Source organism: Habropoda laboriosa, unplaced genomic scaffold, assembly GCF_001263275.1.
Source record: "Habropoda laboriosa isolate 0110345459 unplaced genomic scaffold, ASM126327v1 scaffold102, whole genome shotgun sequence".
NCBI lineage: Eukaryota > Metazoa > Arthropoda > Insecta > Hymenoptera > Apidae > Habropoda > Habropoda laboriosa.
The window spans coordinates 110,627-125,069 of NW_017100262.1; the positions used below are offsets into that span (position 1 = coordinate 110,627).

At 46.7% G+C, this 14,443-nt stretch overlaps 1 protein-coding gene across 1 annotated transcript in view; it reads left to right on the top strand.

Moving 5' to 3' along the window:
- The first annotated feature begins 3,348 nt into the window (after positions 1–3,348).
- LOC108572956 overlaps positions 3,349–14,443 on the top strand; it is a 116,505-nt gene continuing 105,410 nt past the window's right edge. Inside the window, exons 1-2 of the mRNA XM_017935303.1 lie at positions 3,349–3,620; positions 4,082–4,727. Coding sequence (XP_017790792.1) covers positions 3,349–3,620; positions 4,082–4,727 — 918 coding nt within the window. The remainder of the gene's footprint in view (positions 3,621–4,081; positions 4,728–14,443) is intronic.

Here is a 14,443-nt window from a genome sequence, read left to right on the forward strand (position 1 = left end):
AAAATCCGCAAAGTCCAGGTCGCTTACTGTAATCCACGAATTCGTCAGTCTTTGGTCCCAAGAATAAGATTACCAAGAATAAAGAATCCAACCGCTTAAAATACTAATGAACTTTTCTCCCGATTGTAAACTTAATGGCACACTAAACACACTAAAAATATTCCAGTCCTCAAAAATCCTTTATCCCAACAATAGCCTTCCTCACAAGAATATACGAAGAATTAGAGCAACTTCGAACAGCAGACTCAGCGAATCCTCGCTGGTACGTAAAACAGTATCGTCTCGAGGTTCCATCATATCATCCAAGAAACACAGTTTCACTTTTATACATCGTAGAAAATTCCTATCTCTTCCTCTCTCTCTCTTTCGGATGGTATCGGTGATATTACGCGACTCCCAGGATCCTCGGGACGGTTCCGACGTGTCTCGCGCCAGGATTCGCGTGCGTTTCACTTGAGGGACGATCGACAATGGCGGTGACGGTGTATTCGACTACGGTTCCCGTTTTCACAAGGATTCTTCGGATATTGAAAATTCAGAATGGAAAGTATCCTTGATGGAAGATCGAGGAAAATTTAGCAAGGGAAGAGAGAGTCGTATCGGAGTTACGGAAGGCGTTGTCGTCGTCGTCGCTTGTCAAGAACGGGACTGGCTCGTCGAGTCCTTCGGGAATTCTGTTGAAAATCGCTGAAGAGGTCGGTATGGAAAAGGATTATATCGCGAGAGCAGTCTAATATTCTTGCATAGCGCACCGTACACAGGGTATTCAGTGTCGCGGATGAAAGGGCGACTTAATAAAATGGGTCAACCTTTATCGGAAAGTTGCGACCGAATTTTCGGAACAACACCGGCTTTAATTCACTCTGCTCTTTTACGTCCCTCTTTTTGATCTAGCGTGCTTGTTTCCCGAAGAGGAATCTCCTATGAAGGTTCTGACGAAAGCTCGATCCTTGATCCTAAAAATATATCCTCTGTTCGTTAAAAGAGCGACACAAGTAACGAAAAATTTTCAATTTTTCAAGGTGGAAAATTTCTTTCTTTCGCAATTTAACTAATCATCTTTGGATTGCGAGTTTAACCTCTCAACCTATGATTTCTTTAATGACTATACATATAAGCGTCAGCCGTTTAATGTTTTGGTACTGTATCAAGTAACAAAAGCTGATCTGTTACAGATTAATTGCATTTAGGAATCCTTAATCTTACAAGTTGAAACGAAAGTTAGGATTACAATTAATTTTTCTCACATCTTCACCAGAATTTGTGCCACGAGTCTGACACGTTGTCGCAGGTTAAAGGGTTAACCAGCCCTCCTTCGAACTCCGACATTATTCCCGTTAAATGGTACAGTGTTTCTTTTAATTTCACTACAGAGAAGTGGCTTACTTCGAGTTACTTTTTCCACATTTTCCAACTGCCGCTGCTCCTTGGATGCGCGTCAAAATTGATCTCCCCTCGAACCGGTTAAATACGGAATATCCGCGGGGACAACGAGGAGCGCGGTAAATGGTCGAAAGTCACGTAGGAATCGAGGTGAACGCTTTCTCGTTTTCGTTCTGCCGTATGCAAATCACGCGCGGTGCAGCCGATGCACGACCCGATAATTCGCTAATCACTCGCGTATCGAGGCTGGCTGGCTGGCTGGCTGGCTGGCGCGCGCGCGCTTTCAGCGTGCAAAAATCACGTCCGAGTCGAAAGGGTATCTCCCGCGGCGAATCTCGACCGCGTCGCTTCCGCGACATCGAGTGAAATGCAAATTCGCCCTCCAACCCTTCGCCCCACTGGATAACGGCATACGGGACGCGATTTATACTAATACGAGGGAACGAGCGCGTATGCGCCTGGCAAATTACCGGCGTTACGACGGTAAGCGCGTTATTAATGGCGGCCCTCGCGATATTATCCAATTTTTCGAGTGTCGAACCATTAGTTCTCGTTTCCTACCCACGGTGTGCCTCGTCTTTCCTAACTCGTTCCGCGTGTACTTTTATCCTCGTAAATTCTCATCACCAATTATGGACACGGGTGAGAGCGAATTTGTTGTCCTTGTGAATCAACCATCGCCGTCTTACGGTCCTCCGCAGGAGTGATTATACCAGGAATATTGTATACCGGGTGTCCCGGTTTTTTTGGGGGGTATAAATGAGGGAGAAGTGTTATGTGAACGTAGGTCGTCTGAAGCTTCGTTAAAAAGTTACGAGAATGACGAGGGTGTCTCTGTTATTGAAAAAATACCACGGTCAATTGTCCCCGGCGCTAATCGTTAATTCGAAAGAGAAACGAAAGATAGTTGATCGTTCGAAACGCCTCGAGGCGGAGTCGAAGAATGGTGTCTCTATTATTAAAAAAAAATAAACGGTTTTTTGTCTACGACGATAATCGTTGATTCGAAAGAGAAACGAGGAAGGTGGTTCGTCGGTTGGAACGGCCAGAGGCGGAGGCAAAGTTCACCATATCCGAGAAAAACACGGCGATAGCCTGTGGAAAGGGAGCGAGAAGTCGCAAACAAGGTTATCAAAACAAGCCCCGGGGCGGTGGACCCGTTTCCCCGTGAAATCGTCGACGGAACACCTTTCAATATCAAGATCCTGAAGCGTCGGTAGTGGGCAGGCTCGACCTCGTGGCTCCAGTCTCGGCCGTATCAGTCGTAAATCCTTGGCGGAGACAGGTCGCCGCGAATGTCGGCTCCGCGCGGCGCTCAATAGGGCCCGGGGGAGGTCGTCGATAAATCATCCTGCGGCTCGGATCAATTGCAACGGGCAACAACGTTTGGTAAATAACGAATTACGCGGCTTTCAATTTGCTCGCGCTCACGCTGCTCGTGTTCTAACCATCGATTGGGAAATTCGATGGCGAAACGGCCCGCTCTCTCGTCTCTGCTCTTCGTTAACGTCCGGTTGCTGAGAAATCTCGGAAGGCTTGGGTAGATAGTCGTACTTTACATAGTAGGTATTTTCTGTTGGATTTGATTAAACAAACTCTGCAACGACATATTGTATCCATATAAACGGCATTATGTTTCCATTAAATACAATTCCACCCGTCTTTTCTCTCGTCGACTTAAGTATAACGATCTCGAGAAGAATCTTCGAGGAGAGAAGTAAAGAAGAAGAACGAAGAGAGGGAAGGATGAAGGGTCGACCCTGAAGAGACGAGGCCTGACAAGGCCAGCGTAGTCGAGGAGGAGGCTACCGGGGGAAAGGTCGTCAGCCCCTTAAAAAAGGGGTCGAGGCCTGCGAACAGCTTAAAAGCTCGGTCACAATAGGTTGCCTGCAAAGCTCTGGTTCCAGGGGGTCGGAGGCGGAGGAGGGTGGCGGCGTCGGCGGTGGTGGAGGAAGTAGCACGAGCATGTGCTGCGTCCTTCAGGGTGCCGAGAGAGTGTTCCCCTCGAACGGGGGGAAACACGGGGCGGGAACAGGGAGCAACAGAGGTGCGGGCATCTCCGTTGGCACCCCGGACCTACCCCTCGAGTCGCTCTGGGCGGCTGGCCTCGATGACGGCATGGGCTTCCCCCAGAGGTGCTCCTACGCCAATCACCACACCACTCTCACCAATACTGCCGCGGGCCACACGTCCATCAACCCCGAGGAGCTCTGGAAGGAGAGGAACCTCTCTTACAGGTACATCCTTGCTCTCCTCGCCAGCCTTCCAGGGTTCTCTTCTTTCGCCGGTTTTACAAGGGCGCAACCAGATCTTTTGGTTACCATCCGTTCTTGGGATTGTGCACAGGGTGTTTCTGTCAATTTTTTGCCTTTTTTTTTAACCTTTTTGCCCAGTAGAGGTAAACAAACGCACGTGGTTGGGACAGGATTTCACAGCTTTCAGACACTGCAACACGTAAATTCTCTTCTAACCTATCTTCGCCCAGCTCAAGTCCCTTGCATCTATCACGTGCTTAGATATTTAGATGAAACTTTCACGGTACCTAGAAATTTCCATATCTAACATGTCGTCTCACGGGACTTCTGTCTATATCGCTTTTCATTCACACTTGTGAACCGTATCGACAAAGACCCGAACACCGTGTACAATAGACCGAATAATCGGTACGTTAAGAAAATTGGCCCGAATCTGAACGCAGAACGCCCACGACCTCCACCGGAATCGACTCGTCGATGACGGACGAGATATGGACGTCCGCGAACGAGAGCAAGTACTTCCGCACGTCGACGACATCGACGGGAATCGGCTCGTCGTTGAACCTCCACGAGAACAACCGATCGTTGGAGTCGCGAGACGGAGACTTCTACTCCACGGACATCGAGGATTCGAAAGACACCTATCGAAGATTCTATCCCAACACACCGACCACGTCAGGCTTGGGCTCCTCTTCGGACAGACAGTCTATAGAGACTCAGCGCGGATCGAAGGATCTTCCGGATCATTTGTGGGCAGCGGCGATGGAGGACGGTTTCTCCAGGTTCAAAGCGATGAAATCCCTGCAGACCATTACGCGGCAACCTCGGCCGAATCACGATTGGGTGAAAACAGAGAGGATCTCGAGGTTCACGAAGCACAGGACCATCAGTCAATCGCCTCAACCCGAGGAAGAGATATGGACCTCGAAGCTAACCGAGAACCACGTGTCCAGCTATACTTCACAGAGGATCAACGGTCAGCATAAGTGTTCTCAGCAGGCTAGAAGAAGCTTCTCTACGTCGACTGTGCCTGATCTAGCAGTCACGCCTCGCGGATCGCAGCAGAGCCTTGGCAGTGGTGAATTTCTGGTGAGTCTGTCTACTCTATGTGTTGTCTCGATGTTGTGTCGTAGAGTATAGATTTCCCCCCGTAGAATGTTACTTTTAAGTGTAACTTTCGATAGACTGTACATTTCCTTCGAAAATCGTTCGTACGGGAACGCGCGAATATTCGCTCGATAGAGGAATTATTCTATCAGAAGCTCGTCCTATTTAGCAAGGCTCGCGTGATCCACTCACCTAATCAGCTACCAGCCCCTGCAAACTGCAGCTGGAAACTGATCTCAACGAGATCTACTCGGCCGTAATAGCTGCCCACGCGCCTACCAATCTTGATCCACTTGCGATCTACTATCGCCAAACGTGTAATTTCAATAAACGAATTTTCTTTTTACTCCTGCGTCTCGTGCAATTACCTCGACACGGCGGAGGTTTTTTTCGTTAAGTGACAGACGCGCGCGGTACAACTGGTATATAGAATACAGAGAAAGTCGATAATTCGCGAGATATCGGAACGTCCTCGATCTGTCTTGAAATGTGGATCGGCTGTCACCTCGAGTCAGAGGCGAGGGAACGACCTCGATAGCCAGGGGATCCGATGGCCGCGGCGAAAAATCAACGGTGCCAACCTGTTGCCTCGAATTATCGTTTCGCATGAATTTTAACCCGAAGGTGGTCCTCTGTCTCTCTCCATTCCTCCTCACCCGTAGCCTTGACTTCCTAATTACGTCGTCTCTCTCACCGTGGCCTTTCCAATGATCTTTAACAGTATCAATTTACGATCGCTTGGAATCTTTCGTCGCTGACCACCTTTCTCTATCCTTCGGCTCTCCGGTTACCTTCCAACTTCTTCCATTTCGATCATTCGCCAGGTTGAAACACCGAAAGTTCCAGATACGATTCAGGCACAGTCGCGTGAATATCGTGTTTCCAAAGGAGAACGATGCCTTGCTCCTCCTCGTTAATCAATAGCTTCTAACGAGGATCGTCAACAAGGTTCTCTAATAGACGGTAACAGAACACCGTATTACCGTTCTGTTCGCCAGTTTCCTGGCCAAGTTGGACGTCTAATTGCCTGGATTTCGGCGTTTCTCGGTGGCTGCTGGCCAGCAATTATGCTAATTTCGATGGTTCCTAGAGGAGAATGGATCGCGGCGCGGAACCGCGACCGCAAGAAGACCACCGCGCCGCTCTCTCGCGAAACGAGGCTAGGTATCGATATTCCGCGCAATTACAATGATTACAGGGAAGCAACGCAAGAATAGCCGTTTAATTGGGTCGAGCCGCGGTCTCGGTAATCCGTGCCGGATGCGCGCCAGTTAACACGGATCCCGCGCAATTTTACCAAACGCGGCTTAATTATCGACACGTCCGGCGTAATTAGCCACGATTATTAATTAACGCTGGGGAGAACGGATCCCGGGGACCGTTAGAGAGATATCGATCGAAATTGAGAAGGTTTCTAAAGACGATCTTCGCGTAGAATTCGCGATTTTCTACCTTTGGCGCGAGAGTACGTGGCACTTGCGTGATAATTTGCTTGTTTCCGATGAAGATAGCGAAGTAATTCGAAGTGTCACGAGGAGGAAGCAGTCTACAGGTGTTCTACGCGCAGGTTACACGGAAACCCTTTCGTCGAGACGTTCTGGAGGATGCTGGAATACGTTTTACACGAAAGAACGATGTACACTTTAACCCTCTGCGCTCAAAGGTTTCTCTGCTTAGGGGTGTAGCAAATCGGAGCTTTGAAAAGTCCATTAAATTTTTACAGGGTGTCCCTGTTTTTTCGGTTAAAGTTTGTCAGTATCTTCGATGGATATAAGTAAAGAAGAAAGTCTATAGGTCCTACGTTCCATCTCAGTCTCCTCTCCTAGTGCAGAGGGTTTTAAATTTTTTAATATTAACCAAAATAAGTCATTTTCCCTATGAAAGTTTGTCTAGAGCTTCGTTATAAAAATTTAAAAAAATGTGTAAGAAGCCTGCATATCTCTTCTCAATCTCTTCTCGTACTGCAAAGGGTTCAAAATTTTTCAACACTAGCCAAAATGAGCCATATACAGAGTGTCCCAATTTTTCCCAATGGAAGTTTCTCAGTATCTTCAAGAGCACAAGTACAGAAAAAGGTCTAAAATAAACTGTGTAAGAAGCCTATACATGGGTTGAAACAGTGATCGGAATGCCTCGGTGTCACAAAAGAAACACTAATTCACGACATCTACAAGTGTCAGTCAGTTTGGATTCTACAAGTGTCAGTATAGATGGTCCTACGCCTCTGTTATCCTCGCTCGCTGTCGGTCAAGCGTTTAACCCTTTGCGATCGGCACATTTCTCTGATGGGACTACCAGCTAGTCGAAGCAAATTTACATTTTTCTTTTTATGTATAAGGATATTGAAAAACAGAATATTTTGAAACTGATACATTTCGTTTAATACATACTAGTTATAGTGCATAAAAATAAAACGTTTTAATTTTTGTAATTTTCCAAAGTACGATACTTGACAAAACAAAGATCATGCCGCCATAGCGGCGACACCGATTTCTAGAACAAAACTGAAATGCCGCCACTATGGCGGCACCGATCGCAAAGGGTTAATAGTTAATTTTTGACGCCTTCGTTTAATTTAGTCAGTCGCCATTTAATAGTAACTTATATATTTCTCATTTGAAATTTTTTTTAACATGTTGGTGAGATTTGCGTCACAGTGAACGTGTTAATAAGTAAATGTTGTTCAAATTATGTCGTGTTTCTCATTTGAAATTTTTTTTAACATGTGGTGAGATTTGCGTCACAGTGAACGTGTTAATAAGTAAATGTTGTTCAAATTATGTCGTGTTTGATGTCATTTTCATGAGAAAAATCTCATCAATATGTTGAGAAGAATTTCGGGATAAAAAAACGTAAAATTAAAAAAGTTGGTATTTACGTTTCATCCTTATCTTTATTCTCTGTCCTTGTCTACGTTCGGCAAACTACAAAGGCGGGCGCGAGGCTCGAAAACGTAGTCGCTGACTCTACAAGTGTCAGGTTTAGGTTCGTTGCGAACTGACACTTGTAGAGTATTCACTGTACTCCGTTTCATCCGAAAACCCTGCTTCGAGCTTGCCTCGCGACATTAATCATTCCGCGTTCTACAAGTGTCAGGTTTAGGTTCGTTGCGGACTGACACTTGTGGAGAATTTACTGTACTCCGTTTCATCCGAAAACCCTGCTTCGAGCTTGCCTCGCGACATTAATCATTCCGCGAGTGCCTTGTCAACGTAGACAGCAAAGTCAAACCGATCGATCATCCCGGAGTAGAATCTTCCCTCGCAAGATTCTACCTCGTTTCCCCAACACCCGGAAAATTTCACCGGCGCGTAATCCTCGTAGCCGTGTGGCGTAGACTCGTTCGTAGGATATTCCGGGCCGCGTAACATCATCGTCGCCCCGGCTGTTATTTTAACGCGCCGCGAGACTGTCGCGCGTGCAAACAGAGACGCGTGGAGGCTCGTTCGTACGGGGATTAACGTAAACAGGGATTAAAGCGAATATGTATGCAGCGGGATTCGGTGGAAATAAATTTCGGACAGAGGCTGCCTAGAAACGGGTTATCGAAGAACGAGTCAAGCGTAATTAACACCTCGAGACGCGGCGTGTCTCTACTAAACTTTCTAGCCTGGCTTCTTTCTCGAACCAGAGCTCCGTGAATTATTTTCACGATGTTCGCTGGCGAGTTTCCCCTCTTTAATTTTCGTTTAATTTTCGGGCTTCCACGGTGGTTCGCGAGAATTTTAACGAGTCCAAAGCTTTTCTCCGTCGTCGCTGCTTCGCTGCTCCTTCAGCTCGAGTATCGCGTATAGCTTCTATCCGCGGTAGACGTACGAAACGAACAAAGTGAGCTTGGGTGTTCGTCACGTGAAAAAGCTTCATACGGGTAAAGTCGTGTTTCTATCAGCCGGTCAAAGAATCTGCTTTTGAATTTCAAAGCGAATTTGCAAAACATCGGCATAAAGACCGCGGTGCACGTTCTTTCCGCTATTGTTCCTCCATTGTCAACGTTTGTTACATTTCCCAGTGTCCTCGCTACGGAGCATGCACAGCAAAGGGCATTGTTCTTTTGTGAGCCGCTTTTAAAGAGGTAAACGACACAATTAATTTCATTGCTTCCCAAAGAACCTTTCCTCCGCTCGTTTGCAGTAAAGCACAACGAGCAAAGGTACCTCATTCTCCTCGTTGAACTCGGCAAATCCTCGAAACGTCTTATTGTTGGAACAGCGAAGACCTCGTTCGATCGATCGCGTCGATTCATTATCGAGAGATGAACGCGTGTGAATTTGCTCGGTACCCTCGTTCCGACTGAGATTCCCGTAATGTAACATGTTCAGGATCTAATTATCTCGGCGAACGATGCGCCAAAGCGACAGGTCGATGCTCCGTTCAGCCAAGTGGCCGGAGGAACGCGTTTGATTAAAACCCATTTATCATTCGAACCGTGGTCCCGTTTAGTGCTCCGCTTCCAAATGTTCCACTGACTTTTGCCTGCCTTTTCATCCCTCCTCGCGATTCTTTCTTCTTCCATTGCTGCCTCGTGCACACGCGAGGCCTCTCATTACCGAACACTTACAGCATCTCTTCGAATATTTTCGAATAGTTTCGCTATCTCGTGGACAAAGATCTAATTACTTTCATTGAGAAATGGGATACCAGAGTCCCATGATTTTCACATTTTCGTGCACTCCCAATTCGAATCAGAAAATAGGCTGTTTTAGCACTGAAAAAGACTCTACGCCAGGTTCAGAGCACCCCGAAATTTATAGTGTTGATGAAAATTCGTTAGAATGTAGGAAACTCTGGAGTTCCAGTCGGATCTAGAGGGTAGAAAACACTCTACAATTTATTATCCACTCTTTCTCATCCCAATTCATTCGTGGAATTCGACTCGCCTGAATTTCGCGACTTTCCGCTTCACGCGCGAAACGTCGATATTACTCACGAGGCTTGCGTCGTCACTAACAAGAGAAATTCCACGCTAACGATCCCAGACACGCGGCGAGGAACGTGGGGGAGGGAAGAGCTGGTTCTGCGAAAAGAGAATTTACGTTTCGTTAGCGCTTCTCGGTCTCCGGAAGACCAGGTACGGGAAGTGCGAGGAAAAAGCGGGGTAGGAAAGAGCAGCGCGGAGTTCTCCGACGGTTGATTACTTGACGAGAGCCACCTCGAATCGATAATCGAGCCGCAATCCCCGCCGGCTAAAATGATAATGTTCCTGCGGGAAATCCGCTGCTCGTTCGCGCCACAATCCACTTGAACCGCCTTGCGGATTCGAACGGTACACTTTCGGCTCGCTTCTTTTCCCCCGCGTGCACAGTCCAAGGCGTAGATTACCTACGTGACTTCGCCCTCCTACAATCTCTTCCTGTTCCCCTTGCTCCTTTTGCTCTTCGGTCTCCCTTTCGTGCCGGTCGTTTTATCCCTTCGGCTGGTACCTTGCCAGAAATCAAACGGATCGCCTTCCGTTGCGTTGCTGGATGCGGGGAATTATTTCGCTTGCGGATCTTTAGAGGAAAGCCTGAAAATCTGGATTTCTGGTTTGTGAGAAAACTAACGCGGTAGATTGGTAATTTTTGGAGTACGTTAGGAACTGCAAAAGAGTATAGTCGTTGGAAGAAACACAAATTAAAGAAAAATAGCGTGTATTACCACCTTTTAAAAACTTTGCTTTTGGCCGTATCACTTTAAAATTCGTTTTATTGAACTAACGTGGAAGAGTGCACAGGAGAAAATAAAAAATGAAACAAGTTTTCAAAGCGTCTACAAGCGCCAATAGCGGTGAAAGAGTTGAGTAGATCGATACACCGTCACCTAACCCTTTTCCACTCCTTATCTCCTCACGTTTTCGTCGTAAACATCGTAAACTTTGTGTAAACTTGGACAGCTGACCGATCCCGCTATATCCCTCCCACCAACTACACCAATCTCCCATGCACGACATTTATCTCCTTCCCCGACAAGTCAAACCCATCAACGAACCGTTCAATAAGGGAAACATCGATCGATCCACGTTACGTACGTGACGTTTTCCATTTTCCACCATTATTCCACGATAAAACAGGTTCTCGATCCTCTCTCTACCAGCCAACGATCTCGAACGTTCCGTGCCTAGACTCGTCCGTGTAGAGACGCTTCCTTATCTTCCTCTTCGAGATTAGATACGTGACCTTAACCGTCCCGATAGTTTTATCCACTCGACAATTTTTCCTCCGGTTTTCCAAGCCCCCGCCGCGGTCCAAAGACACGAGACGTTCACCGTCCCGCCTCGAAATACGACGAGTAACGATCCAGCGGCTCGGAATTTCAATTCACGCGGCGGTTTGCCAACCTAGGTAGAGAGTATACCGTTGGTCGTTTTCCTCGTGTTTCACCAACGCTGCGCCGGGTAACTCGATTTCACCTCCGGACACATCGATTCGCCGCGGTTTTCCCACCAACCAGTTTAAGAATTTTCACCAAGCTTTACAGGCCCCCTCCTCCAGTCTCTCCTTTCCGGGATTTCAAAGGAAACACGCTTCCTCTGGCCCATTTCGCCCGCTGACAGATTTATTCGCCCGCCAGACGCGAGACTTTGCTCGGAATTAATGCGACACACCGCGTCTACCCTCCAACTTTTTCCTAAATATCTACTTAACCCCTTAACCGTGTGTTCCCATGTGACAAACTGCGCCGAGAAATTGCGTATTTCTTTCTCTCGGTTTTTGTAACATTGCAGGGATATTGTGTAAGTGGACACCCTTCGTCTTTCTTACAATCCTCCTTTCTCCCTTCGCTCTTGTCTTTCATACCCGCTCACGCTCGATCACAGATTTGTGCCCGCATTCGCACACTCTTGATTTTCGGAAGAACTGTCACTCGGTCCAAACACTCCTCACTCGATCCGACTATCACTCAGCCCAAACATCCTACAATATTAAAGTACCGAGGTTTTTAATGCAAATCTTTGTTTTCGGTGAAATACAAAGTCTGCCTGCGACTCCTAATGCCATCCACTAATAGGCAAATGCTCGACATAAAATTCGCGATAATTCCCAGAAATTGCCGAATTTTTAAAGAGCCTAGACGAGGCGAATTCGTTAAGAGGTCGACAATTAACGCTTCACCCAATCAAATTGACGGTCGTTTTTAAGTGGAACGTCAGACGATGAATTATCGAAATCTCAGTTATTATTAATTTGCCCGATTTTCTCGGCGGAAGTCGCGATAAGAGGGTGGTAGTCGGGTAGCAAAAACCGATCGACGGGTGTAAATTATGTCCTCCTTCGATTAATTGCCGTTCTCAGAACCACCTGTTGTTTGGACAGTAATCTGGTACAGTAGGCGACAGAGCAGCCTCTACGTACATCGATTGCACCGATAATGGTTATCGATAGCCGTGTGCATCGATCGTTTCGCAACTCGAGGCGGAACCAAGACGTTCCCAACGAAAACTTACCCGTCGCCTGCCTATCCGCCAAACAGACCTACTTTATTTACGGGCTTGTTTAACAACGAATTAAACTATCCCCGGTGCTACGACGGAGAGAGAGCGGGCAAATTTTCCATTAAAAAGCACCGGTTATCGTTGTTTTGCCGCGCGAAACTCGGTAAAAATTTCAACGAAGGTTGAAGCGGTGCAAAGTTGAATCGCAGGCGAAAACTCGACCAATTTTAATTCCACCTTTATACACAGACGGTTGATTAAATTTACAATTAAAACCACGCTGTTTTGCTGCCACGGAAAATGAGCTTTCCCTCTCCTCTCCGCTTCGCCTGCATGACCAGCGACGCTCGAAAGCGACGAAGACATTTTTAATTAACGCGCCGTGTCGCTTGCTCGTGAATATTTGTCGAAATCGTCTACCTGCAGCGCTCGAATGATTCATAAACCTGTTTTCAACTTTGCTCCGGCAACGTGCCGCGAAGAGTGAATTTTCGTTGATTTTTAACGTAGAGAGGCTCTGTTGGATATGATAAAATTCGTGGAAACGAATTGATTTCTTTCGGAACCTTTCATTATCGGATGATTTGGTTGGTGGGAGAATGAGGCAGCTCGACGCGGGAAAAGGGGACAGATGACAGGTTTCGGATGAAAACGCTTGATTGACAGCGGCCGATAGGTTCGAATTGCCACGCGATAACGCCACCTGTACGCGTTAGATCAATTAAATACGCGGCAGCTTCGAAATTGATCTACGCTTAATTGAAAACGAGCGATGGACGCGTGCTGGCGAGGATTCGACGTCGTGTTACTCGCGCGTAATTTCGTAACGAGCGACTAGCAGCTAGCTCTGCTTTGGTCGGTGACGTCGACGGAATTCTTGAGTTAACTTCTGAAATATTGAAAATGAAGCATAGTTCATTTACGATCATTTTGAAATCTAACTCGAACCTTACCAAAAGAAAACTAAATACACCCGTCTTCCCGTTTATTTATTTGAAATAAATATGTATTTCTGAGACTTACACGTACTAGCTTTTATTTCCAATATTTTTTTTTTTGTACCGACAGACTTTATTTACGCGATTTTCATTCAAGTGGAAAACGTTTGACACTATCAAATTTTCTATTCACTAAGGGTACACATATCCAGTTTTTGTAAGGTGTGCTTAAAAAAACTTGGAGAGATTATCTTCACTTTTGTGACAAAAAGCGTTCTGGAACCACACCACGAGGGCGACGATAAATTTTTGACGAGGACACAGTCGTAAGAAGATCCTAAGGCAAGGGGTTACTTCGATCGACAAGTATCAGATTGCATAAAGAGCAGAATCTTGTTGGAAGCGAAAGAGGGTGGTAGAGATGCAATAAGGGATGCACGTTCGGTAAAACTGCGTTCGTCGAACCCGATAATTTCCCAGCGGCGGAAACGAAGCCACCGATAATTTTCTTGCGCTTGGAAGCCTTCTTTACGGTTCATTTGCATAAATACGAGGTCAAAGGGTGTCGATTAGAGGCGGCACACCGACGGTGCTCGCCAACGAAATTCGTGGCCAGCAGCGTCCACTTCGTTCTCCGATCGTTATGCACCGCTGCGAGGGGTGCTCACGCTTTTGTTTCTTTCACCGCCTCCTCTCTCTCTCTCCGTCTGATGATTATTTATAAGACAATTTTCTTCGTGTCTGTGCAACGATAATAAATTCCACGGTTGCGAGGCTTGAAAATTTATTCGCAATTCTCTAGTCCCTCCTCTTCTTTGATCGTTTAACCATTGTACATAGCACTGTGAAAGAAAGGCGGTGTAAAATTTGAAATTTTCCACGGAAATTTCTCTCGACTGGCTAAACCAAGTTGGTATTATTCGGCGAATAGACGTGACACGGAATTGTTTCAACAGTTTATAGCGGACTCTGAAATTAGCTCTCGAAATAATCCTCTCTCTCTTTTCTCCAGTTGATTCACCTAAGAGACTTCCGCTGTCTCTGTAAATATTTTCCAGGACGTAGGAAACAAGACACCTTTCCCAGCAGATTGAAAGAATCCCCGAGGCTCGCGTCACACCAAATAAAGATACACTTGTTCGCGGATCCCGTGGACGTGTGTGCAACTCGCGCAATAACGCGATTCAACCCCGAGCCACACGCTTGCTACGCCAGTCAAAAAAGGGAAATCCGCGGATTTCCGTCCCGCGGGACTCGCACTGTCGCGTATCTCGAAACCGGATCCTTTTACGCCGGTCGAAAGCGGGATCGCTGAGAGATGCAAATCCTCGGCTGCGCGAGGAAGAAAGTCC